At 38.2% G+C, this 27755-nt stretch overlaps 1 protein-coding gene across 2 annotated transcripts in view; it reads right to left on the bottom strand.

Annotated features, from left to right (window-relative positions):
• The window catches only part of Aff2 (ALF transcription elongation factor 2), a 793967-nt gene that overhangs the window by 184952 nt on the left and 581260 nt on the right, over positions 1–27755 (bottom strand). For both annotated transcript variants that reach the window (XM_060375629.1, XM_060375630.1), the window contains exon 9: positions 20070–20166. In XM_060375629.1, the coding sequence (XP_060231612.1) occupies positions 20070–20166 (97 nt within the window). The remainder of the gene's footprint in view (positions 1–20069; positions 20167–27755) is intronic.

The following is a 27755-nucleotide window of genomic DNA, read 5'->3' as shown; positions in this document are numbered from 1 at the left end:
CCTTTCTTTGTAGGGCCTTTGTGCAGTTTAGGTATTAAGATGACTCCTGCCTAAGTTAATGAGTTTGGTAATGTTCCTTCTGTTTCTATTTTGTGGAATAGTTTGAAGATTATTGGTGCTAGCTCTTCTTTGAAGATCCGGTAGAATTCTGCCTTGAAACTATCTTGCATTGTTCTTTTTTGGATGGGAGACATTGGATGAAATCCTCTATTTCCTTACGTGTTATAGGATTAATTAATTTATTTGTCTGTTCTTGATTCAGCTTTGGTAAATAAAATATATCAATAAAATTTTTCATTTCGTTTAAATTTTCAAATTTTGTTGCACATTCGCTTTTGAAGTAGGACCTAATGATTTCTAGGATTTCCACAGTGTATGTCATTGTGTCTCCATTTTCATTTCTGAGTTTGTTTTCGTGGACAGTGTCCCTCTGCCTTACTCACTTATAACCAGATATTAGCTATATAATATAGTACAAACATACTAAAATCTATATTCTTAAAGAAGGTAAATAACAAGGAAGACCCTAGGGAATATGCTTAATCCTCATTCAGAAAGGCAAACCGAATAGACATTGAAAGTAGGAGAAGATAAGGAAAAGGGTAGGAGCCTTCCATAGAGGACCTCTGAATGATTCTACACACCAGGGTATGGAAGGAGATACTGAGACTCATCACCATACTTTAGGCAGAGTGCTGGAAACCTATGGAAGTAGAGGGAGAGAGAAAGACTTGGAGGGGATAGGAACTGCACGGGGAGAACAATGGTGTGAAAAATCTTGGGCACAGGAAGGCCTCCAGAATCCGATACTCCAACTAAGGACCATGCATGAAAAGGACCTATAACCCCTGTTCACAGGAAGCCTATAGGCTGCTCAGTTCCCATGTGAGTTCCCTAGTAAGGGGTACAGAGGCAGTCTCTGACAATAACTCAGTGGCCTGCTCTTTGATCACCACCCCCAGGGAGTTGTAGCCTTGCCAGGCCACAGAAGAAGATGATGCAGCCATCCTTGATGAGACATAATAAGCCAGAATCAGATAGAATGGGAGGAGGTCCTCCCCTATTAGGGGACTAAGGCAAGGATATAAAAAAAAAAAGAGGGAGGGTGGGTGAGAGTGGGAGGAGATGGGGGAAGGGCTGCAGTGGGGATACAAAATGAATAATTGTAATGAGTAAACAGATAAATTAATTTAAATGAAAAGAAAGCTTATCCTGTTAGAGGTCAAATTGTGTGAAACATACATTATTGAATACAGTCATTGTAAGAAAACAACTTCATTCAGTTTATTTTTTCTGGATTGTTTAGCTATGATTTGAAAATGACTATGTTTTAAGATAAGCCTACTAAAATCTGTACATCTAAAGAAACTAATCAAGAGAGAGGACCCTGACCAAAACGCTCAATACCCATCCCAAAAGACAAAGAGGATGGACATCTGAAGAAGAAGAAAACAGGAAACAACTTAGGAACCTGCCACTGAGGGTCTCTGAAAGGCTCTGCCCTGCAGACTATCAAAGCAGATGCTGACACTTATGGTCAACTGTTGGGCAGAGTGCATGGAACCTTACGTAAGAAGTGGGAAATAGTAAGATCTGGAGAGAATGGGAACCCCACAAGGAGAGCCACAGAACCAGAAAATTTGAACACAGGGTTCTTCCCAGAGACTCATACTCCAACCAAGTACCATGCATGGAGATAACCTAGAACCCCTGCACAGATGTAGCCCATGGCAGTTTAGTGTCCAAGTGGGTTACATAGTAATGGGAAGAGGGACTGCCTCTGACATTATCTGATTGGCCTGCTCTTTGATCACCTCCCCCTGAGTGGGGAGCAGCCTTACCAGGCCACAGAAGATGACAATGCAGCCACTCATGATGTGATCTGATAGACTAATATCAGAAGGAAGGAGAAGAGGACCTCCCTTATCAGTGGACTTGGGGAGAGGCATGCCTGAAGAAGGAGTAGGGAAGGTGGGATTAGGAGGGGAGGAGGAAGGGGCTTATGGGTGGATACAAAGTGTAATTAATAAAATTAAAAGAAAAGAAAATGTCCATGTTTAGAGGTTCTGTTCCATTGAAAAGAACTTATAATGATTGAATGTCTCACATTTATTTAATTTTATTTTTTTTTTATTAATTACACTTTACTCACTTTGTATTCCCCCCATGGTTCCCTCCCTCCTCCCATTCCAATCCCTCCTTTCCTCCACCCTCTGCCTACATGCCGCTCCCCAAGTCCACTGATAGGGAAGACTTCTTTTCCTTCCTTCTGATCCTAGTCAATTAGGTCTCATCAGGAGTGGGTGCATTGTCTTCTTCTGTGGCCTGGTAATGCTGCTTCCCCCTTAGGGGGAGGTAATTAAAGAGCAGGCCAATCAGTTTATGTCAGAGACAGTGACTGTTCCTATTACAATGGCACCCACTTGGATACTGAACTGACATGGCCTACATCTGTGCAGGGGTCTTAGGTTATCTCCATGCATAGTCCTTGGTTGGAATAGCAGTCTCAGGAAAGACCCGTGTGCTCAGATTTTTTGGTTCTGTTGCTCTCCTTATGGAGTTCCTGTCCTCTCCAGATCTTACTATTTCCCACTTCTTTCCTAAGATTCCCTGCTCGCTGGTCTAACTGGAAGTCTACATGTAGAAAAATGCAAATAGAGCCATACTTATCACCCTGTACAAAACTAAAGTCCCAAGTGGATCAAAGACCTCAACATAAAACTAGACATACTAAACCATTTTGAAGAAAAAGTGGGGAATACCCTAGAACTCATTGGCACAGGAGACAACTTCCTGAACAGAACACCAACAGCACAGGTTCTAAAAGCAACAATCAATAAATGGGACCTCATGAAACTGAAAAGCTTCTGTAAAGCAAAGGATACTGTCCTCAGAACAAAACGACAGCCTACAGATTGGGAAAAGATCTTCACCAACCCTATATCTGACAGAGGGCTAATATCCAGTGTATATAAAGAACTAAAGAAGTTAAACAGCAAAAAATCAAGTAATCCAATTTAAAAAATGGGGTACAGAGCTAATCAGAGAATTCTCAATAGAGGAATATCGATTGACAGAGAAACATTTAAAGAAATGCTCAACCTCATTAGCCATCAGGGAAATGCAAAACGATGCTAAGATTTCACCTTACACTCATCAGAATGGCTAAGATCAAAAACTCAAGAGACAACATATGCTGGAGAGGTTGTGGAGAAACGGGAACACTCCTCTACTGCTGGTGGGAATGTAAACTTGTACAACCACTCTGGAAATCAATCTGGCTCTTTCTCAGACAAATATTAATAGTTCTTCTTCAAGATCCAGCCATACCACTCCTAGGCATATATCCAGAAGAGGCTCAAGTACATGGTATATACATTTGCTCAACCATGTTTGTAGCAACTTTATTTGTAATAGCTAGAACCTGGAAACAGCCCAGATGCTCCTCAACTGAAGAATGGATGCAAAAATTTTGCTACATCTAAACAATGGAGTATTATTCACCAATGAAAAATAAAGAAATCATGAAATTTTCAGGTAAGTGGTGGGACCTGGAAAAGATCATCCTGAGTGAGCTGTCCCAGAAGCTAAAAGACACACATGGTATATACTCACTCATATAGACATAAAACATAGTATTAACCTACTAAAATCTGTACATATAAAGAAACTAATCAAGAGACAGGACCCTGAGTAAAATGCTCAATACCCATCCTGAAAGGCAAAGAGGATGGACATCAGAAGAAGAAGAAAACAGGAAACAACTTAGGAACCTGCCACTGAGGGTCTCTGAAAGGCTCTGCCCTGCAGACTATCAAAGCAGATGCTGACACTCATGGCCAACTGTTGGGCAGAGTGCATGGAATCTTATGTGAGAAGTGGGAAATAGTAAGATCTGCAGAGGACAGGAACCCCACAAGGAGAGCAACAGAACCAGAAAATTTGAACACAAGATTCTTTCCAGAGACTCATACTCCAACCAAGTACCACGCATGGAGATAACCTAGAACCCCTGCACAGATGTAGCTCATGGCAGTTTAGTGTCCAAGTGGGTTACATAGTAATGGGAAAAGGGACTGCCTCTGACATAATCTTATTGGCCTGCTCTTTGACTACCACCCCTTGAGGGGGGAGCAGCCTTACCAGGCCACAGAAGATGATAAAGCAGCCACTCCTGATGTGATCTGTTAAACTAAGAACAGAAGGAAAGATTGGAGGACCTCCCCTATAAGTGGACTTGGGTAAAGGCATGCATGAAAAATGGGGAGAGAATGTTGGACTGGAAGGGAAAGAGGAGGGTCTTATGGGGGGATACAAAGTGGATAAAGTGTAATTAATAAAATAAAAAAAGAAAGGAAAAAATATTACACCTAATTTAAGTTTTAAGCATGCATTAAGTTAATTTAAACTAATTGGGAAAGTGAATAGTCCGTAGTCAAAAGTTATGATGCTTTAATTAAAAATATGGACATGCTGTTAAAAACCTGTATCTCCTTAGATTGTATCATATTTCTGTAGGATGATAGTATCTCACCAATGAGAACATTCTCATGTAAGGAATAATAATGAAAGAAATGTTAAGGATTATGTTCTAGTATAACAGAATGAGGTTTAAGCATACTGTACAATCATGCCCAATATTTTGACATTGTCATGTGTTAATGTGTTAGGCTTGATTCATAGCTACCTTGAAGTGCATGCAGCCCTAGGCCACAGGCTAGACCTATCTGTTAGGAAGAGTAGGTTACTGGGTTGTGGTTCTGGGATAGCTAGTAAAACCTCTGAAGCTCAGTTTGCTCATTTTAACAATGAAGACAATCATTCTTACCCTTTCTATGTCAGTGCCCATTGGTAGCATTCAACATGGTTGGTTGTGCTCAGAAATTTCAGTAGGCTAAACAAGTGCCTGCACAGATCTCTACAAAGGAATTAGTGAATTCAGTTGATGGAAAGATTATTTGTGCATTTACCACATAGCAGTCAGGTCCCAGTATCAAATACATGCAGTTAATGCAATGAGATTAAGAAATACTACTCCCTGCTTTCTCCACATCAGAAATAGTTCTGAGATGAAAATGACACCTGTCTACGAAGCAGTATTAACAGAAGATTTGGAGGTACTGAGGACATATATCCATAGTGAAACAGATTGACCTCCTGCTACCATTGCATAGATAGGAGTCTTTCATGATTCTTGGAGCTTGATGGTAAAACAATTGGGAAACAGGTCTTATGGGTTAAAAACATGTGTCCATAGCACTAAGATCTCTCTATTCTTGCCTTTTCCTTCCTTTCTTTGTCCTGTCCCTCAGCTTGAAGCCTCAGATGAGTGACTAATGATGCATTGTTTTTTTTGTTTTTTTGTTTTCTTTTCTTTTTTTTTTTTTTTTTTTTTTTTTTAGATAGGCTCTTACTGCACAGCCCCATCTGGCATCAAACAAACAATCTCCCTGCTTCTGCCATCCAGATGGCTGTGATCACAAGTGTGTGCCACTATACCTAGATTACTGAATCCTCAATTTCAGGTTGAGGATCCTTCAGAAATCCCTCCTTCTACAACTCACACCATCATGGATGTTCTTCACTTACTCACTAAAATTTTGTGTCAATCATACTGAAAGAAAGCTATATGCCAGGGAAAATGCATTTCTCTTTTTCTAAGGAGTGTTTATGAGCTGAGTCATATCTCATTACCAGCATTGTACTATCTAATGTATCCTGCTAGCAACAACTTTATTTCATCAGGACGGATGATGTGGGCAGGCTCATAGCTACTTGCTCATTAAATCTGCTTCTTAAAACTAACATTGTTTTTGTTTTATATAGAGAATCCATGAATTGCACAGAAGCTAAAATGACTCATTTTATACTGCATATCAAGAAGCCCATGACGTAGAGTTCTAACCACAGAAAGGAAGAAATGAAGGACAGTAACTGGCTACCTAGTGTTCACCATCTACCAGAGAATACATAACATTTGAGGAAGAAATTGCCATATATAAGCTGCAGATAAGTCATCCTCCCTGCAATACTACACCTTTTTTAAATTCTTTTTTTTTCTTTTTAAAATTTTTATTTTATTTTATTTTATTAATTACAGTTTATTCACTTTTTATCCCAGCTGCAGCCCAATCGCTCCTTCTTCTCCTCCCATGCCCCTCCCCAAGTCCACTGATAAAGGAGGTCCTCCTCTCTTAGCCTATCAGGTCTCATCAGGACTGGCTGCATTGTCTTCCTCTGTGGCCTGGCAAGGCTACTCCCCACTCAGGGGGGAGATGACCAAAGAGTTAGCCACTGAGTTCATCTCAGAGACAGTCCCTGTTCTCTTTAATATGGAACCCACTTGGAGACTGAGCTGCCATGGGCTACATCTGTGTGGAGGTTCCAGGTTATCTCCATGAATGGTCCTTGGTTGGAGTTGGAGTATCAGTCTCAGAAAAGACCCCTGTGCCTAGATTTTTTTGGTTCTGTTGCTCTCCTTGTGTAGCTCTAGTCCTCTCCAGTTCTTTCTATTTCTCCCTTCTTTCATAAAATTCCTTGCACTCTGACCATAGTTTGGCTATGAGTTTCAGCATCTGCTTTGATACCCTGCTGGATAGTCTTTTGTAGGCCCTTTGTGGTAGGCTCCTGTACTATTCCCTGTTTTCTCCCTCTTTTGATATCTATCCCATTTGCCTTTTTGAGGGAGGATTGATCATCTTACCCAGGGTCTTTTTTTTTTTTTTTTTTTTAACTTTGGATTTTTGATTTATTTTTCTTTTTTAATTAATTATTTTTTTTTCAATGCAGTTTATTCAGGAACCTTGAACAATCCTCGGACTCTGGGGAAAGCCAGCCCACAGCTTAAATAGCCTCTGGGTAGCCAACCCAGGCGTGCCACGTGGGCAATGCAGATAGGTCCACATACATGGAAGCAAGCCAGATCCTCAGCCTTAGCCAAATGTGGAACTGTTCGTGACAGAGAGCACTCACCATCGGGAAGGTGGAAGGCAGAAACCAGCTCCATCTTTAAGGCATAGCATTCCGCAGCTCTCTACAGTTCCCCCTTTTTGTTTTAGACGCATCAGGCAAGAGTAGAGGTCTGATCTCTGATATTAGAAATAAATTGGGACCTTGTACCGATGTTCATTTAGGTGTCATCCACCCAAAGAGCATCAGACCCGTCCGATACCTTTTCTCAGAGGCGGGACCTGGGGCATCAACCCGCATCCAATCAGACATGCTTTTCTCTGGGTCCAAAGCGGCTGACCCTGAGTGCAGTGCTTAGCCTCGCATCCTGAACGTTTTGACCCTGAAGTTATGATGAATTACTGTTCTTGTTCAATTGGCTTTAGAAAATGTAGAGAATTAGTGGGGAGCTTTCAGAAGGGTGCTGAATAGTTACATACAGACTTATATGTAACTCATCTTCAATGATTTATAGAAAACAAACATAATGCTATATGTTTCCTTTACGTTGAATCTGTCAAAGTGAGCACTCAGATGGCTTGGAGATATTGTATCAGTAGACTCATTTACCAAGGATATGTATTCAGGTACTGCTTTTTTTTTTCTTTTTTTCTATAGTAAACAACAATACTGTCGGCCAAAGCTAAAATATTAGTTTATTAGTATTTCCATGCATAATTATCCTTTCCCACTTATAAGTTTTTCTCTATCATTCTACAAGCATGCATGCCTAAGTTGAATTTTTATGCTTCTCGGGAAAATGGAAAAATTCAATCATTCAGATAATGTCAGTTAAGTGTTCATTAGGCAATGCAGCAATAAGAAAGAAGGTCAATAGTTGTATTGGTTTTGTGTTTCATTTTTGTACACATTTATTTCTCTTTCTTTAACTTTTCATATACATGTGCTCCATGACACATTTATGCCCCAACCTAATGACGTACATTGATAAATTTCATCAATTAATTATTTCAGGAAAGAACTCCTCTATTTACAAATGAACTCATTGGCAAGGCATTCAGGTGGCTTCCAATCTATACCTACTGATTTTCCTAAATCAACTAAATATATACATCCTGGGAGCATTTGCCCAAATATAAAAATGAATTCCTTAGTTACAGTGTATTTCACTTGGATGAGTAAAATATGAAGGGTCACTACAACCTGGAGACTGGGATTTTAACTAGCGCAGAGCATACATAGTTAGGGGGAAAATTAAGAAGAAAAAAAACATTCAACTTGTATAGAACCTGGATTCCTGGTTATACTTCTTATTTTACTTCTAGAGATTAAGAAATTGGGCTTTTCTGAGACTGATACAGGAGGCTTTTCTGAGACTGATACTTCAACTTAAAACCATTCATGAATATAACCTAGAACCCCTTGTCATATGTACCCTATAGCAGCTCAGTATCCAAGCAGTTCTCCTAGTTAGGGGAACAGAGACTCTCTCTGACATGAATTCAATAGCTGGTTTTTCAACCACCTTCCCCTGAATGTGGAGCAGCCTTATCAGGCCACAGAGGAGGTCAATGCAACCTCATACACTAGTATATGAGACCTAATACACTAGGATCAGATGGAAGGGGAAGAGGAACTCCACTGTCAGTGGACATGGACAGGGGCTTAGGAGGAGATGAGGGAGGGAGCATAGGATTGGGAGGTAATAAGGGAGGGGGATAAAGCTTGGATACAAAATCAACAAACTGTAATTAATATAAAAGAATAAAAAAAGAAGTCACAGTAAACTATTTGTCTAATAAAAGAACATTAAAATATATAAAACAAGCAAACAAAAAAAAAACAGAACAAAAAACGAAGTTGCCACTTACCACTGTATACTCAGTGATACCTGGAAGCATACATACAGGGGGTACGAATAGAATTTTGGTAGAAGAGATTAGGGTAAGTTTGTTTTAGGTTTAAAGAACCATGTATTGCATCCAATAATCAATAAACATTTACCGTAGAAATGATTGAAGTATCTTGGCAGTTTGAGAAGCTTGAATATTGAATTTGGGGTATGACAAAGAACCTCAAAGAAATAAAGGCTCCTTAGAGATGGAAACAGAGGACCCTGGTAGGAGAGATATGTTCTAGATTTGTGTGCTTCCATCCTACATTTAAACACAAGACTCTTATTAACATTGCAAAGAGGAGAGGCTCTCAGTGGTATTACTACCCCACATGGTATCAGAAAATGTTTTCTCTTCTGGCATTTACTGCCAAACTTAATGCTTATTACCTGTCATTATCCTGGGGACCCTGTTTCTTACTGTTCCTTGATTTTGTTATTCTTACCCTATTTTATGCTCTTTTGTTAGAGGAATCCTTTAGATTGCAATTTGATCACACCATACTTCAGAATCTTGGGTGGGATTGTAGCTTAACAGCAAGTTTCAGAAAATCTATGAGTTCAAGTCACCACTGAAAATCCAACCACCAACCAACAAACCTAAGCACCATATTTTTTCTAGATTGCTCATATCAACTTCATCTATCCTGAGACATAAGTCTCTCCTATGGTTCCATGCATGGAGAAAAAAATAGAACCCCTGCACATATTTAGCCCATTGAAGCTCACTCTCCAAGTGGGTTCCCTAGTAATAGGAACATTGTCTGTCTCTGATATGAACTCAGGGGCTGTCTCTTTTTCACCCCCCTGATGGGGTTAGCAGCCTTACAAGGCCACAGAGGAACACAATGCAGCCAGTCCTATGGAGGCCTGATAGGCTAGGTTCATAGGCATGGGGAGCAGGGACTTGGGAAGGGGCATGGGAGGAGACGAGGTGGGAGGGGAATTGGAAGGGGATAAGGGAGGGGTTACATCTGGGATACAAAGTGAAAAAATTGTAAGTTATAAAAAACATTAAATAAAATTAAAAAGACTCTGCTACACTCATGTTGATTGAATAGCTTTCCTGTGGGAGATTCAACTTATTTCTATGTACATTTCATTATTATGACAACCAGTTTTTCTAGTGCCTATCCTGAGAAGGTGTGACAATAGGATTCAGAATTATATGCTTTTATAAAACTTTATTCCCTTAAGCTGTCTGGTATGAATTGTCATTTTTCAGCTGAAGACTTCTTTTTTTAATTTATTTATTTTTATTAATTACAGGTTATTCACATTTTATCAATGCTGTATCATCCTCCCTCTTCCCCTCCCAATCTCACCCCCCCTAATTCTTCTTCTCCTATGCCCCTACCCCAGTTAACTGATAAGGGAGGTCTTCCTCCTCTTCCAACTGACCTAGGCTATCAGGTCTCATCAGGACTGGCAGCATTATCTTCCTCTTTGGCCTGGTAAGGCTGTTCATCCCTCAGGGGGAGGTGACAAAAGAGCCAGCCCCTTAGTTCATATAAGAGACAGTCTCTGTTCCCATTACTAGGGAAACCTCTAGGACACTGAGCTGCCATGGGTTACACCTGTGCAACAGTTCTAGGTTAACTCCATGCATGGTCCTTGTTTGTAGTATCATTCTCAGAAAAGACCCCTGAGCCTAGATTTTTCATTCTCTTGCTCTCTTTATGGAGCTTCTGTCCCACCTCCGAGGTCTTTATATCTCAACCTTGTCTCAAGTGAGAACACATGCTGAAGAGGATGTGGAGGAATGGGAACACTCCTCCATTGCTAGTGGGAATGTAAACATGTACAACCACTTTGGATATCAATCTGGCACTTTCTCAAACAATTAGGAATACTGCTACCTCAAGATCCAGCTATACCACTCCTGGGCATATATCCAAATTATGCTCAAGTATACAACATAGACATTTGTTCAATCATGTTAGTAGCAGGTTTACTTATAATAGCCAAAAGCTGGAAACAACCCATAGGTCCCTCAGTTGAAAAATGGATACAAAATTGTGGTACATTTATACAATGAAATACTAGGCAGCAATTGAAAACAATGAAATCCTGAAATTTTCAGGCAAATGGTGGGACTAGAGAAGATCATCCTGAGTGAGGTAGCCAAGAAGCAGAAAGACACACAGGTTATATACTCACTTGTAAGTGGATATTAGAGATATAATAAGGATAATCTTACTAAAATATGCATACCTAAAGAAGCTAATCTAGAAGGAGGTCCCTGGGTAAGATGATAAATATTCATTCAGAAAAGCAAATGGAATGGACATCAGAACAGGGAGAAAACAAGGAAGAGGACAGGAGAGTACCACAAAGGGCCTCTGAACGTCTCTACCCAGTAGGGTTTCAAAACAGATGGTGAGACTCATAGCACACTTTGAGCAGAATGATGATTTCTTCTAGATTTTATGTTTTGGTTTATTGTTGTTACAATAAGCCAATGAAATTTACAATGTATAATGTAGTGGACAATGTACTGTTACTGGTGAAGAAACATGTCTCATTCATTAAAGTTATCATTTCCACTAGTGCTTCTAAGGAAGTATAGAGACACTAGAAAGATCATGTCAGTAAGGGCTAGATATGTTCATTTTTGAAATCAAAAGGGCCAATGGAAGTGGCACTTCATTACTCTTCTGGGATTCTGGGATTTAAAAACTAAAGTTTGTTTTTTTTTTTTTTCTCAACTAATTTGAGCTCTTTGTTCACTCATGCTAAAGTAAAACTCATGCAATGGTATATGTCGTTTCTATGGAAGACAGTCAATATAATAACAGAGGCCCTCTTTCTACCATGTGTAAGAAGAAAGAATGAGCAATGTGTATATACTAGACAGCAGAGACTCGGTGTTTTTGTTTTTTATATTTTCCAAAGCATACATCAGTGCGCGTGCTGCTGCTGACATAACTTTATTTTTAGCATACTATGTTGATCTGCTTTTCTATTTCCCAGAGAATATGATGCTCATGGTGAACAAACTACATCAATTTCAAATATATACATTTACTGAGTCAATTATACTCAGTTTCCATGTTGGCAAAATGAGACAAGTGAAGAGAAATATCTCTTTGCCATTTTCACCTCTAACAATCTGTGTTTTAATATACATACGAATGACTAATGTCTTGATATGGAATCAGTATGTCTCCACTAGCAAAATAATAAGCTTGGGTAAACTGATAAATTTTTACTGAAATGGTCTAAAGACTAATTGTAATTATATTTTTGAGGTACTGACAGTGTAGTTTTATAAATTTGGTAAGTTCTTTTATTTTTTTTTCAATCTACTGACCCCCTTGTATTCTGAATGGCTAATGTGAGATTTGTAGCTATCCGGAATTTGGACAGCTATTTTGTAAATCTATAAAACTTACAGTTTTTGCTCTTGCTATTAAAGGAAACTTAGACATGAATCCTACAAAAAAAATAAACTCTCTGTTCCATTCAAAACATGATACAGCATGTTTACAGCTTGTTAAGTGGCTTTTCAAGCAGATAGTCAATTCTTGGTGAGGATGTAGGGTAAGAACATGTTTGACACCTAGACCAAAGCCTTAGTTACTTGCATTTCAAAGCCAGTGTATCAATTTAATCATCTTACATCTTTAATTTGGAAATATTTTATTATTTGCATTTATGAGATATGACTGTATTTCTGTTATATCAGCTAGAATTCAGATTAAAATTGAACCTTGGAAACTTCCCATAAACTAAGGTACATGGTACAATCCCCTGTGTTGACTACTACGACAACTTGCAGGCTTCACCACGCATTAAGACAAATCAGGTTGATAAATGGATTTAAGAAAAAGGACATAATTGAATCAAACAGAGAGTAAGTGGAGAACAGAGACAGGAACACTGCTTTTTGGTCACTTTCTTTAGATCAGTGTCAGTGACAAGAGCAATATGGTCATGCCACTTTCTTCTGACACCAGTTCAGATGTGCGTAGTGATCTGTAGCTTCTCAGACGTGGCTGCTACTTATACTGCCATAGTCTTTGCAAAGGCAAATGTGTGCTCTGTGGTCTTTGTGGGTGGAAAGTCCATGGTCATTTTGTTTACCATAATTTTATCTATTCAGACATTTAAAAAAATAGTTACTTTTTTTGTATCTAGGGCAAGCAATTTATAAGTGTCTGATTTCAATTCACAATCAAAAAAAATGTCAAGCTAAACAAAAGAAAAATGGACTTGCAATAAAAAATTCCCACAGATGAATAAGTTATAACATATCATGGACACTAACAATTTCTTGGTCACTATTGATCATGTGACAAACATAACATGCAAAATCATTGTATTTCTATACATCTTTTCATGCTCAAGGTAATTTATTATATTACAAGCCAAAATACTTGGTGCTAAAAGTGGAAAAAAACGTAATTATACTGAAAAATTAGTATATGACTTTCTAAATAGTCACAGACTTGCCAGGAGTATATTAAAAACTCACACCATACAAGCCTTAAGCTGTTTTCTATTAATGTTCTCTCTATGCTAATAAAACCAAATGGGAAAAATAATCTTGGGAATATGAAGGCCAATGTTATTCTATTAACTTTACATGTTATCCTATTTACTTTCCTGTCTTTAATGAATAAATAAAAATGCCCTTTCTTTCTCTAATTGCTCTGGTGTTTTAGTATGACAATGTATGGATTTTATTCGGTTACATTCTGTGACATCAATAATCTCAAATCTATGATTTTTGTGGCACATTTAAATAAATGGCAATGACAAATAAACTCTTTGCATTAAAAGGCTCTATTAAAGTTATCTCTCAGCCAGTTTCAACCTAATCCATCTGCTGTTTTTCTAGCTCTGACAGGCTGAACTCTCTTGCTGTGTGTGCTATATTGATGTCATTACTAAAGAGGCCTTTCCTAGCCTTTCTGCTGATAACAAAGGAAATGGAAATGTGGTGAAATTTTGGGGAGGTAACAACTTGTTCAGCATGATGTGGGAGAAATGTGAACACAAAACAGGAATGATTACAGCACTGGAGAGTATATGTTGTCACAGCTAATGTATTAAATGCAGCATACCAATGTCGAAAGAACTAATGGGTAGTATGAATAAAATTCATTGCATCACTTTCACCAGCAAATTTTTCACATAACAACTGGCTTTCAATTTAACTTGCCTAATATAATTGAGGAGATCAGTACATGTGTAAGCCACTCATCCAGAAATTTCCAGAATTCCCAGGGTTTTCATTCTTATCGAATTTGTGCCACTTTAAATTATTTAAAAAAAAATAGTAACCTAGACAGATAGCCCAGCAACAAACAAACAAAGGATTCATGTATAAAAGTAAAATCAGGAATCAGAATTGAAAGCAAATGTATATATGTGTGTGGTAGCTCTAAATCTACAGGGTAAAAAACATGAAATAAAACAATGAAGTAGAGGGTAAGATCTAAGGAAGCATTTTTCTATAAATCTGATATGTTTGAGATACAGATCTGCCATCAGCTTCTAGTTGAAAAGTGCACACAATCTCCATTAACATGTTTGAATTAGGTGCATGTATTAAAGAATATCAGGATAGTTCTTACGCAGCTAAACCAATTTGGTTACATTGGAACTACTTAGATGATATATTCAGACACAGTATTAGAATATCTTCGTTTCAGAGAAATTTTTAATTGTGTGGCTGTTGTTAATTTTTTAGAAATTAAAACACAGTAATGCAAACTTTTTTTTTTTCAGAATGTAGACCAATTTGGTCCCTTTTGAGAATATTTTCAAAGTATATACCATCTACTTTATTATAGACTATATGCTTTTAAACATACTAGCACACAACCTGAAGTTTTAGCTTCAGTTCTTTGGCTGAACTCAGTCATTAACTGATCATTTCCATTCAGATATAATTTAATAACAATAATACTATGCTACCATTTAGTGAAATAATATGCAGCTGATTACCAGATTCTATGGGCAAATGCTAGAGAAGTTTTGGAATCTGCTACCATTCATTTGAAAAAATCATTGTAACCAGACAAATTCTAGAGTGCTTAAAACTGTAAAGACAGCAATTTTAATAATCCTGTCAATACAATTCCATTGTCAAAAAATAATTGTTGAGTCTGATTAGCCCACTTATTGTGATAGAGAAGCACAAGGTCTATATCTTTAGATCTTTCATTGAACTGCATGCACAGCATCAATAACTGCTTCTCAACTGTAAATGAAAATTGATTCCAGGCTTAACTCTTCATTTTCAGGAGTTCCTGTAATAGCAAGAAACTTAAGAAGAAAATATTTGACAAATAGGAAACAGAAGCTTTAGACAGGTGAGGCAGGGACATGAAGAAAACATGATATACCCTCCACTGTTAAGGCACTCATCTCCTTGTATCAAGCCACTCCCCTCACTGAACACCAGTAAGCTCATAGAACCACTGTCTGCCCTGGATGACTGACTTGAAAATGGAAATTCAATAAGTTTTGCAAGGGGAAGGCCAGCGATGGAAATAAGTCTTTAATGCCAATGCTCCCAGATGACAAGTAAAAATTCTATCAGCTGCATGATGGGCATCAATACCATTCCATTGACATCCACTCTCCCCCCTTCCCAACATAAATGTTCACCCAGACAATAAATAGAAAGTGATACAAAGCATTGTTTCTCATAGCAACACTGTTCTGGCACTTTTGGAATGCTCAGTATGAACTCACAGTGATATTTATGTTTTATTTAGGGTCATTTTCCATGAGGGAAACAGTGGAGATACGTCATTGCAGATGAGCCTTTAAGTCTCTTTCTGGGTCAGAATAGAAGCTATTTCAGAAAAAAGAAGACATACTAAATTCAAAGTATATGATTCAACTATCCATCTACATCGGTCCTTTGAAGAACAACTTCCAGAGATATGCAATTTTCTAGAGGACTTGATACAGTGTCTTTGTTGACCTAGCCTTTATTCCCAGACATGGTAGCTTAAAAGTTGTCAGGGCTCAGGGGGTTAAGTTCATCTACACCTGACAGATAACCTTTGAAGGCCAGTTAGGACATTCAATGTAGTCCTTAGTGAATTCTATGAACACCTAAGCCAAAATGAAGAGTAATGTCTATTACCTTGTGTATCTAATACAGAATTTCAGTTAACACTAAAAGGACTACAAGGAAGGACAAGCACATATTTGTCACGCTTACAGTTTTCCACATATTTTCTCATAGCTAATCTTTGTCTGATCCTCACAGCACTCCTATGAATTAGGCAGGAGTGTCATCTCCTGACCTACTGGTAAGAAATCTGAGATTTCAGAATGCCTGGCACTTTCCCCAAATGTGATATAATTAGTATGTATGCAGTAGAACTTATAAGGTTTCTTCATTGCAGAAACTATACTGTTTTGTTTTCTTTATAATTCTTTTAATTTTAACAGACTGAAATAGATTGGTTCATACAAAGCAAACACCCAGGAGTGTTTGTTTGTTTTTCTTTATTAATTACACTTTACTCACTTTGTATCCCCCCCCCCGTTGCCTCCCTCCTCCCATCCCAATCCCTCCTTTCCTCCACCCTCTGCCTGCATGCCCCTCCCCAAGTCCACTGATAGGGGAGGACTTCTTTTCCTTCCTTCTGATCCTAGTCAATTAGGTCTCATCAGGAGTGGCTGCATTGTCTTCTTGTGTGGCCTGGTAATGCTGCTTCCCCCTCAGGGGGAGGAAATTAAAGAGCAGGCCAATCAGTTCATTTCAGAGACAGTCCCTGTTCCTATTACAATAGAACCCACTTGGATACTGAACTGACATGGGCTACATCTGTGCAGAGGTCTTAGGTTATCTCCATGCATAGTCCTTGGTTGGAATAGCAGTCTCAGGAAAGACCCCAGTGCTCAGATATTTTTGGTTCTGTTGTTCTCCTTATGGAGTTCCTGTCCTCTCCAGATCTTACTATTTCCCACTTCTTTCCTAAGATTCCCTGCACTCTGCCCAAAGGTTGCCCATAAGTCACAGTGTCTACATTGATAGTCTGCAGGGCAGAGCTTTTCACAGTTCCTCTGTGTCAGGCTCCTGACGTGTTCTCTCTTTTCTCCTTCTTCTGATTTCCACCTTCTTTGACTTTCTGGATAGGAATTGAGCATTTTAGCAAGAGTCCTCCCACTTGATTAGTTTCTTTAGGTGTACAGATTTTAGTAGGTTTATCCTATATTAAATATCTATATGAGTAAGTATACACCATGTGCATCTTTCTGCTTCTGGGATAGCTCACTCAGGATGATCTTTTCCAGATCCCACTATTTACCTGCAAATTTCATGATTTCCATGTTCTTTTTATTGCTGAGTAATATTCCATTGTGTAGATATACCACAGTTTGTGCATCCATTCCTCCACTGAGGGGGATCTGGGCTGTTTCCAGCTTCTGGCTGTTACAAATAAGGCTGCTACAAACATGGTTGAGCAAACTATACTCTTAATGAAAATATTTTCAAATTCTCAAGGTCAGACATACACAGCTAATAAACATTAATACCATACATATTTTTTCATTCAAGTTTACAACATGCTATTTTTCTTATACCTAATTCAATAGTTCTCTTTATCTTCCCATTCTTTACAAGAAAAGGGAAAGTGGATACACCTAATATTTCAAAGAACACTAGACTGTTTAGATCATCGGACATAACCATAACTATGATGAATATCATGTAAAGTGATGAGTACCTGCTAAGCCCTATGCTTTATTGTCAAGTACACTGATATATATTGGTCCATCTCTTCCTTAAATCTACTATGACTCAATGAGTAGATACTACTGTTATTTTCATTTTATAGAAACTAGATCGTTTTTTTTTTGGTATCCATTCAGTTTGAAAGTGTTAAGACATATTAAAACATGCATCTGTTTGACTATATGAGTGCCCCCATATTTATACTTTTCTTAGCATGGGTATAACATCTTAGAGCACAGTGAATCCCTATCACCATTCCTGAAAGTCCAGATTAAGAAGCAAAATGCAATAAATATGAGCAGAAAACACATTTCTTTCTGTGTATGTTGTATGCATGTTCATGGTGTTGCTGGAGGTAGAATGTTCCCAATAATGAGATAAATGAATAGTGGCATATTATCTGCATGTACCTGTGTTATCCAATGTCTGTGGTTCCTTTATAACACAAACATAAAACTTAGGATGCAGTGGTTCAATTTTTTTCCATGTTAAAGAGAGTCAATATGAATGTCCATGAAAATATTTGCTCTTAAGTGCTTCAAACGATACTAAAAGTAGCCAAAAGGCAGAACTGACTGAAATATTGACAAATGAACAGATAAACAAAATGTGTTTCCTCCAAAAAATAGAATATTATTTTGCCAAAAAACTGAGTGAAGTGTTACTATATGGTACAAATAGTTATAGTAAGTAAAGAAGACAGACATTAAAATGATCTAACATTTAACATCCCGTCATAGGAAGTAGACAAGCCCATGAAGTTAAAGAATTAGTGGTTGATCTTCAGGGACTAAGAGAAAGAAGGATGGAGTATACTTCATGGGTATAGAGTTTCCATTTGGGATAATAAAAATATTTTGGAATTGCTGATGTATGTACAAAGGTGTCCACATACTTAATGTCACTAAACTATAAGTTTATAAATAGTTAGTTTTATATTATGTTTACAATAATCAAAAGGAAAAGAGTTTTCAGCCACAAATTTTTGGAAAAGAATGCTACATTTTATAAATCCACAGTTCAGCAAATCTTACTACTATCCAATGGCTTTAGGGTTCCCAGTCTCCTAACTTGTTCTTAAAACTCTTAAAAGTAGCTCATCTGTGAACACTTGCAACCTTGGAAGCTCTTCCAGATTCTTAAATTCAACTATATGTTTCACTGTAATGTAGTTCTACCTCTTCAGCTCTTCTATTGAATGAGAGAACTATAACTTCATGAAAGAAGGCATGTCTGGTCAGAAGGCAGCAGGCTCATCATTCCTGAGCATCCAAATATACCAGTACTTTATATGATTTCAGCAAAGTTATTTAAAAATCTCCCATGATCCAGGCCAATGGCTCCGATGCGGGTATAATACAAAAATAATCCTATGAATTTCAAAGGAGAATGCATTTATTTATTCATACAGAGAGAAAAATCAATGAGTAAAATTTACTCTCTGTTTTACCTGCATTCAGCTCTAAACATTTCCAGTAAGATTTAAGGTTGCAGCTGTCAAAATCTATAATGTAGAAGTTTTGCTTTGTTTTTGTTTCATTTACAAATGTTATTGTAAATATAAATGGTCTTTTTATTGGCATATTAAATGCAGAAAGTAAAAATGACAGATATTGCAATTGAAGTGTGTTTCACATGTGTTAGGAAGTCCACAACTCAAGTAAGACAGGGAAAGCCTGTTCTTGGTAAATGCACAAGCACCTCAGATACAGCTGTGAGATTATGAGAGTACACGTAGGATTCCCCTTGTGCTTTAAACACAGCAAACACCAAACACAAAACTCCACATTTGAAATATGCAAGATTTATATATCTTGAAAATCGCCTTATGTACTGCATATTTGGTGGCATAACAACCTGAAGATTCCTACGTTTGGGAAACTATAAAAGGATCATTGATATCATACATAATTGCTGATCTGGATACTTATAATACTATTTCACTTTTTAAAACTGTAAAGTTGAGTCTCATCAAAAATGGAAAAAAAATCTATATTACAGTCATCTGTGGAGAAAGTACTGGAAATACTTATAGTTCAGAAAAGATGAAATAAAAAATAACTGAAAGCTTCTGCTGAATGCATGTTGCTACAACACAGGATATTCATTCTCAGTTCCACTATGGAATGGTATATTTGGGAGAACAAAACGGAACAGTCACATTTATACCAACTTTAATGGCTGTTAATGCTAAGCTTCACAGTGGAGTCAACCAATAGAGATGACAAGCCACTCAAATACAGCAAGTACTTCAAAAGACAGAAAGATGATACATTCTACTGCTTCCCGATGAGCAGTATTTGTGAACAGAAAATAGAAAGAGATGAAATGATGTGAACTTGGCTTTAAATAGCTCAGAATCTCCTTGTTGTAGCTTTAATGATAATGGAAGTTAGTTTCACCTGTTTCCAAATACTGCTCATCTTTATTTCTTTCTCTCACTGCAAAAAGAAGAGGTTGTTTTTATGAAATGCAATCTATTTCCTTATGCCTCATCCTACCCCCTCCAAACACATACAGCAGCAGGCCCAATGCAAACCTCTAACCTCATCCTACCTGGTAGAGCTCATTGACTGTACACTGAGTAGTCAAAGTCTTCACAGGCTCAAGGTCATCTTCATCACTGCTCAGCTTCAGGTCATCCTCAAGCACCCTGAAAGAAATAAGAATGGCATTTGTGTTACAACATATCTTCTCTAATTATCCTAGGATCCATCTTGCAATGAGAATAAAACTATTGTTACTATAATCTGACAGCTGCAATTCTGTCAAAGGTATAGAGGAAATCAAGATTCTTTCATCTAGTTAGATGTTTGAGTTCTTATACTTATGTCATACACTGCACATATGTTCTATGTCGATCCTACCCTAAATCAAGGGATGAAGAGATGATTTCATTATCTCCAGAAATATCAGGAATCTATATAAAAGTAAAATAAATGAACTACAGGGTAATGGGAGATTGCATCTCTATAGGATCCACATATTTGGCTTCCAGGAAGGAAGGCAGGCATGATAAAAGGGTTAAACTGCTCTGAGAGGTGCTGGAAAAAAAACTGGTGGGGCTATCTGGATGAAAGACATCCAGTGAACTTTCACTGCCTCTCTGTTTGGGGTAGCTCAGTGATCACAAAAGAGCTGAGTAAGAAATGGCTATTCACTCAATTGATTTCATTATGTTTATCATATCTTATAGGTCTATATAAGTGATTATATCCCATGTTTGTCTTTCTCCTTCTGGGATATTTCACTCAGAATGATCTTTTCTAGATCCCACCATTTGCCTGCAAATTTCATGATTTCCTCCTTTTTGATTGCTGAGTAGTATTCCATTGTATAAAAATACCACAATTTCTGTACCCATTCCACAGTTGATGGACATCTGGGTTGTTTCCAGGTTCTGGCTATTATAAATAGAGCTGCTACAAACATGGTTGAGCAAGTGTCCTTTTTGTGTACTTGAACAAATTTTGGGTATATACCTAGCAGTGGTATAGCTGGGTCTGGAGGAAGCACTATTCCTATTTGTCTTAGAAAGCGCCAGATAGCTTTCCAGAGTGGTTGTACCAGTTTACATTCCCACCAGCAGTGGAGGAGTGTTCCCCTTTCTCCACAACCTCTCCAACATGTGTTATCACTTGAGTTTTTCATCTTGGCCATTCTGATGGGTGTAAGGTGATATCTCAGGGTCGTTTTGATTTGCATTTCCCTGATGGCTAATGAGGATGAGCATTTCTTTAAGTGTTTTTCTGCCATTCGATATTCCTCTGTCGAGAATTCTCTGTTTAGCTCTGTTCCCCCATTTTTTAATTGGATTACTTGGATTGCTGGACATAGGGTAAGATGATCAATCCTCCTTTAGAAAGACAGATGGGATATGCATTGAACGTATGACAGGAGTCTACTGAGCGCATCTGAAAGACTCTAACTAGCAGTGTTTTCAAAGCAAAGACTCATGACCAAACCTTTGGCAGAGTACAGGGAATCATAAGAAAGAAGGGGAGTTAGTCTGATGGGGAAAGGATAGGAGCTCCACAAGGACCAAATATATCTGGGCACAGGGTCTTTTCTGAGATTAACATTCAACCAAGGACCATGTATGGATGTAACCTAGAACCTCCACTCAGATGTAGCCTGTGGAAGCTCAGTAACCAATTGTTTTCCCAAAGTGAGGCGAACAAGGACTATTTCTAACAGGAACTCAATGACTGGCTCTTTGGTCTCCCCACCCCCGAAGGGAGGAGCAGTCCTGTTAGGCCACAGAGGAGCTCTTTGCAGCCAGTCCTGAAGATACCTGATAAAACAGGATCAGATGAATGGGGAGGAGGTCCCCCCATCAGTGGACTTGGAAAGGGGCACGGTGGAGATGAGGGAGGGAGGGAGGGACTGGGAGGGAATGAGGGATCGGGACACGGCTGGGATACAGAGTTAATAAAATGTAACTGATAAAAAAATAAAAAAATAAAACAAAACAAAACAAAACAGAAATGGCTATTCATCAACCTTTGATATGTGAACTTTTTGTAAATTTTGTCAAAAATTTGTAAATAAAAATTGTAAAATTGGGTCCAAGAGATGTAATCCCATGTTGTGTATAGGAAATCTTTCTTTCCTAAATCAAGGTACCTGAAAAATATGAGAGGTCTAGATATTAGTGATGACCTAGCACTTTCAAAACTGTTAAGTGGTCACACAAAGACTTTAGCTTTGTCATGAATAAATTTGACTGTGATTTATTGCTGTGAGCTTCAGGTTGGAGCTAGAGCAGCAAGAACAGCTAATTATCTTAAAGTTCCAGGTGCACATCCTTCAAATTCCAATTTGTGTTCATCTTCTAACTTATTAAATATGACTTTAGACCTCGTCACCATGATGCAAGTGGAGGAAACCTCAGCCACTCTGGACCAGTTCCCAATTCTGATGCATGGTCTACTTCCCACGCCCACACCCCTTTCTTTTCTTCTTTTTCTTGGCTCAGCATCAAGCTCAACTCTAAAGACAAAATTCTATTTCCTCAACTCTGGAAATCACATACTGTGCCCTCCCATGGCTCAGTCAAGCTTTAATTCCTATACAAATGTGTTCTAGAAAGAATAATATTAAAAAAAAAAAAAAAAGAATCTCTCTTCTCACTGTGAGCTCCCTAACTGTGGCTAAATTTTTCCACAGTGCTTTCCACACCCCACCAGTCCTTAAAGCACATGTGGGTTACAGAGCACAATTGATTCATTTCCATCTTCTTTATAGCATTTTTCCAGAAAGGACAGAGTCCACCATCTTTATTTTGTAGATGAGGAAGGAAAGCTTCAGATAGGTGAGCTATTTTACGCAAGGTCTCACCGATAGATAGAATAAAATCAGTAGTAAAATTCCCATTTCTGAATTTCCATCTGTGTTATGTAGCTATAAGAAGGAAGACAAAAGCAGAAATGAGGTTTCTAATTTGATTTAGCATGGAATGTTATTATAGAGGTCTTGTTCCATTATTGGAAAGGGCTTCATGTCACAGTGGTTAGGTAATAATTCTCCAAAGAAAGGATACTTCCCCTGTTCCCTGTGTGGACATTGAGGTCTAAACAACAACAACCAATATAAAAAATGGTTGGTGAGAAGGACAATTATCTGAATATGTTTTAGATAAACTAAGGTTGCAGAACTTATGACTGTTTGGCAAACAACAAACAGCTGTTTAGAAGATATTAGAAGAGAAAAACATGTCTTGATATTTCTTTGGATGTTTTGCATTTGTGGTGCTTTATTTTTAATTCTTTATTAATTACACTTCATTCACTCTGTATACTCCGTTGTCCTTTGCTCCTTCCTCAGGTCCCAATCTCCTCCCTTCCTCCACCCTCTGCTTGCATTCCCTTCTCCAAGTCCACTGATAAGGGAGGTCTTCTTTTCCTTCCTTCTGATCCTAGTCAATTAGGTCTCATGAGGAGTGGTTGCATTGTCTTCTTCTGTGGCCTGATAATGCTGCTTCCCCCTCAGGGGAGATAATTAAAAAGCAGACCAATCAGTTCATGTCAGAGACAGTCCTCCTTCCTATTACAATGGAACCCACGTGAATGCTGAACTGCCTTGGACTACATCTGTGCAGGGGTCTTAGGTTATCTCCATGCATAGTCCTTGGTTGGAGTATCAGTCTCAGGTTGACCCCTGTGCTCAGATTTTTGGGTTTTGTTGCTTTCCTTGTGGAGTTCCTTTCCTCTCCAGATCTTACTGTTTCACACTTCTTTCTTAAGATTCCCTGCACTCTGCACAAAGGTTGCCCAAAGACCTCAATATAAAACCAGACACACTAACCATCTTAGAAGAAAAAAGTGCGGAAGAGCCTTGAATTCATTTGCACAGGAGAAAACTTCGTGAACATGAGAGCAACATAAGAGCCCTGCAGACTTATGAACATTTGTGGTTCTAAACAAGCATCCCAGGAAATGAAGACTGTAGTGCTTTTTCAGGATGGAATCAACAATGGTTAAATTATTTGTGCTCCTAATTGTAAAATGTTTTGCTCTGTTTATATTTATGTATGTGTTAATATATTTTGAAGTGTTCAGCACAGATGCATCCATGTGTAGTTGTCAATTTTCTGTGTCAGGTAAAGTGTTAAGTACTTGAACTGTGACACAGAATTTATTGCCTACAAGAATTTAAAGATGTTACAAACTGTGCTTATGACTACACCAGTAGAAGTCATGGAGGCAAACTTGGGACTCAAACCATCTGTAGCCACAATGTAAGAGTATATGTTTTCCTAGAGTACACAAATTATAAAGTATGGTACATGAAATCCTATCAGAAACAAGAACAAGATGAACTCACAGACGAAATTAACTTCAAATAGCTTCAAGCTAATCACTGGCTCCAGCTCATGGCTGAGTCATTATGATTACTGAGCCACATGTGCATCCCTTGTTTTTCAGTGGCCTGGTATTTTTGGCTCTGAGCAATGTGACCCTCAAGTAGAGCTAATAGTGAAATGCTTCAAAAAAATAGAATAGATGCAGGTACATATTCATTTGGAAAGATGTCAGTAATCTATGGATAAACAATGGTAATTCAGGAAATGTCTACTAGCATCTAAAAATTGGATCTAGAAATGGACTCATGTTCTTTATGTTACTTGCCTGCACATGGACTCAGCACCCCCCACCCCAGGACAGAGGACCAAAACTGAGTATTTTACTTCCTAGAAAACTGTCTGTGATTCTACCATGAAAACGAAATATTTCTAATTGATAATTCTGAATAGGCAGCTGGTGGCACCATTCTGTTTTTAGGAATTTAAAAGAAAATTCTGCCACCTTGAAGTTATCCTGTGCTTTTCAGTACCTTCTATGTGCTTTCCTTATGTATGTGAGGTAAGGGGTTGTTTTACTGAGGTTTAGACTTTAAGCTAAAGAGCCACAGCCTCTGGTCCATCTAACTATTCTGGGGTCTTCCGATTACTTAGGTTTTCATTACCATCCTGAGTACAAGAGCTGATAGCAATCAGAGTAAGATCCTGATCACTTTAGTTGCATTCCACAGCTGGGCTTGGGAGAAATCGAATAGCCCAAAGATTCAGAGGATGCTGTGAGAACTACTTATGCCTTCTCATCAGATTTTTACAGTGTTCAATCTTCTAGAATACTAATTTGGCTTTTTGCAGCTCTGTTCCTTAAAGGACTTTCCCTCTGATCAAAGCAATTTGGAGGGAATGAAATATGAACAGTTTCATATTACTCAGGGAACTGTGTATTTATCCTTCCTAGTGGGCTGTATTCTATGTAGAGTTAAACCATTGCTCAGTAGAAAGGCAGGATACTAATTAAGAACTGGTGATGTTTTTCAGATAATCAAGTTCGCTTTCCCAGGATAACGGTTCTTAAGCTTTCACCCATATCTTTTGGAGAGGATAGGAGGAGCTTTATCTAATTTCTGAGATTTTAAAATTTAAATTTCTGAGTCAATGATTATCTCACTGGGAATCTTGAGAAATATCAGCTTGAGGACCATGGCAAGTGACAATTGGTTTGAAAAATGTGTATACTATTTTATAGGAATCTTCAAGATCTATGAAGTGGGGCCCTAGGGCCAAGTGCCACATACTATGCCCGAAACCTGTGCTTTCCTCAGATCCTGCACCTACTACCTACATGTAGACCTGGGAAAGACCCCATATCTCATGGATTGCCACAAATTACAGAACATAAGCATCTCTAAATGTTACTTCGTTGCTTTAGTATAAGAACAAAGGGTTTTCTCTTAGGGGCTATGTAGTCGAGAACTTTCTATGTTTCTGTACTACTTTCAAGCCAAAAAACTGTTTTTTGTTTGTTTGTTTGTTTGTTTTAATGGGTGAGTGAAAAAAAATCATTTCATAACATGAAAAAATTATATGGGAATCAGATTTCAGTTTCCCAAAGTAAATTTTCATTGGCACACAGCTATCCTCATTCATTGTGTGTTGGTTCTGGCTGCTTATGTGTCATAATGGTCAGGTTGACTAGTTGCAACATAGATGAAAGCATGTAATATTTGCCTTTGTTGCAAAAAAATATTCTCTGATCTTCCATGCTAAGTCAATGTTTCCAATTTTTTTTCTTTTCCATAATTTTATTTTTCTCATTAGTTACATTTTGTTAATTCTGTATCCCAGCTGTATCCCTCATTCCCTCCACAATTCCACCCTCCCTCCCTCATCTCCTCCCTGCCCCTTTCCAAGTCCACTAGTAGGGGAGGACCTCCTCCCCTTTCATATGACTCCCTTTTGTCAGGTATTTTCAAGACTGGCTGCAAAGTCCTCCTCTGTGGCCTAACAGTACTGCTCCTCCCTTGGGAGGTGGGGAGGTCAAAGAGCCAGTCATTGAGTTCCTGTTAGTAATAGTCCTTGTTCCCCTTACTATGGGAAACCAATTGATTACTGAGCTATCACAGGTCACATCCGAGCAGAGGTTCTAGGTTTTAGCCTCTCATGGACTTTGGTTGAATGTCAGTCTCAGAAAAGACCCTGTGCCCAGATATATTTGGTCCTTGTGGAGCTCCTATCCTTTCCCCATCAGACTAACTCCCCTTCTTCCTTATGATTCCCTGTACTCTGCCAAAGGTTTGGTCATGAGTCTTTGCTTTGAAAACACTGCTAGTTAGAGTCTTTCAGATGCGCTCAGTAGACTCCTGTCATACGTTCAATGCAAATCCCATCTGTCTTTCTAAACGAGGATTGATCATCTTACCCCATGTCCGCTCAATTGATTATGTTTTTTAGGTGTATAGATTTCATTATGTTTATCATATCTTATAGGTCTATATAAGTGAGTATATCCCATGTTTGTCTTTCTCCTTCTGGGATATTTCACTCAGAATGATCTTTTCTAGATCCCTCCATTTGCCTGCAAATTTCATGATTTCCTCCTTTTTGACTGCTGAGTAGTATTCCATTGTGTAAAAATACCAAAATTTCTGTACCCATTCCACCGTTGATGGACATCTGGGTTGTTTCCAGGTTCTGGCTATTACAAATAAAGCTGCTATAAACATGGTTGAGCAAGTATCCCTTTTGTGTACTTGAACGAACTTTGGGTATATACCTAGCAGTGGTATAGCTGAATCTTGAGGAAACACTATTCCTAATTGTCTTAGAAAGCGCCAGATAGCTTTCCAGAGTGGTTGTACCAGTTTACATTCCCACCAGCACTGGAGGAGTGTTCCCCTTTCTCCACAACCTCTCCAGCATGTGTTTCCTATACCAAGTGAAATCTTCCAAAGAATCCCAAATAAAAATAAAGTGACGATTTCCTCAGATAGCCTCAGAGATAAATTGGAACGAGGTGAAATTTAGTAAAGTTTCATATGATGGAGATAATTATGGCTTCATAGGTACTGTATAGGATTTATTAAGAACACCTAACCATGTTACTTTGCTTCTCTGAACCTCAGTTTACTGTTTTGTTTAATGGGAATAAAAACATGTGTTTTAGGGACTTATTTACTACATAACTACTGCATTCTATCACCTTCCCTCACAAATCCTTACATGTCTTCCACTACCTCTAAAATTCATGACCTCCTTTTTTTAATTACTGTTTTAGATACACATGCATGCACATACAAATGAACACACATTATAAATACATAAATACGACCCACTGGGTCCTTTTAGTTTTGTTTATATGTATATGTGTTCGGAGCTGACAACTTGGTATTGAATAACTAAATAGGGAGATGATCTCTGAGTGAGACTGATTCTCCTCTTGGAAG

Source organism: Meriones unguiculatus, chromosome X (genome assembly GCF_030254825.1).
Source record: "Meriones unguiculatus strain TT.TT164.6M chromosome X, Bangor_MerUng_6.1, whole genome shotgun sequence".
NCBI lineage: Eukaryota > Metazoa > Chordata > Mammalia > Rodentia > Muridae > Meriones > Meriones unguiculatus.
Note: the sequence above shows the minus strand (reverse complement) of the source record. Positions and strands in the feature narration are given on the sequence as shown.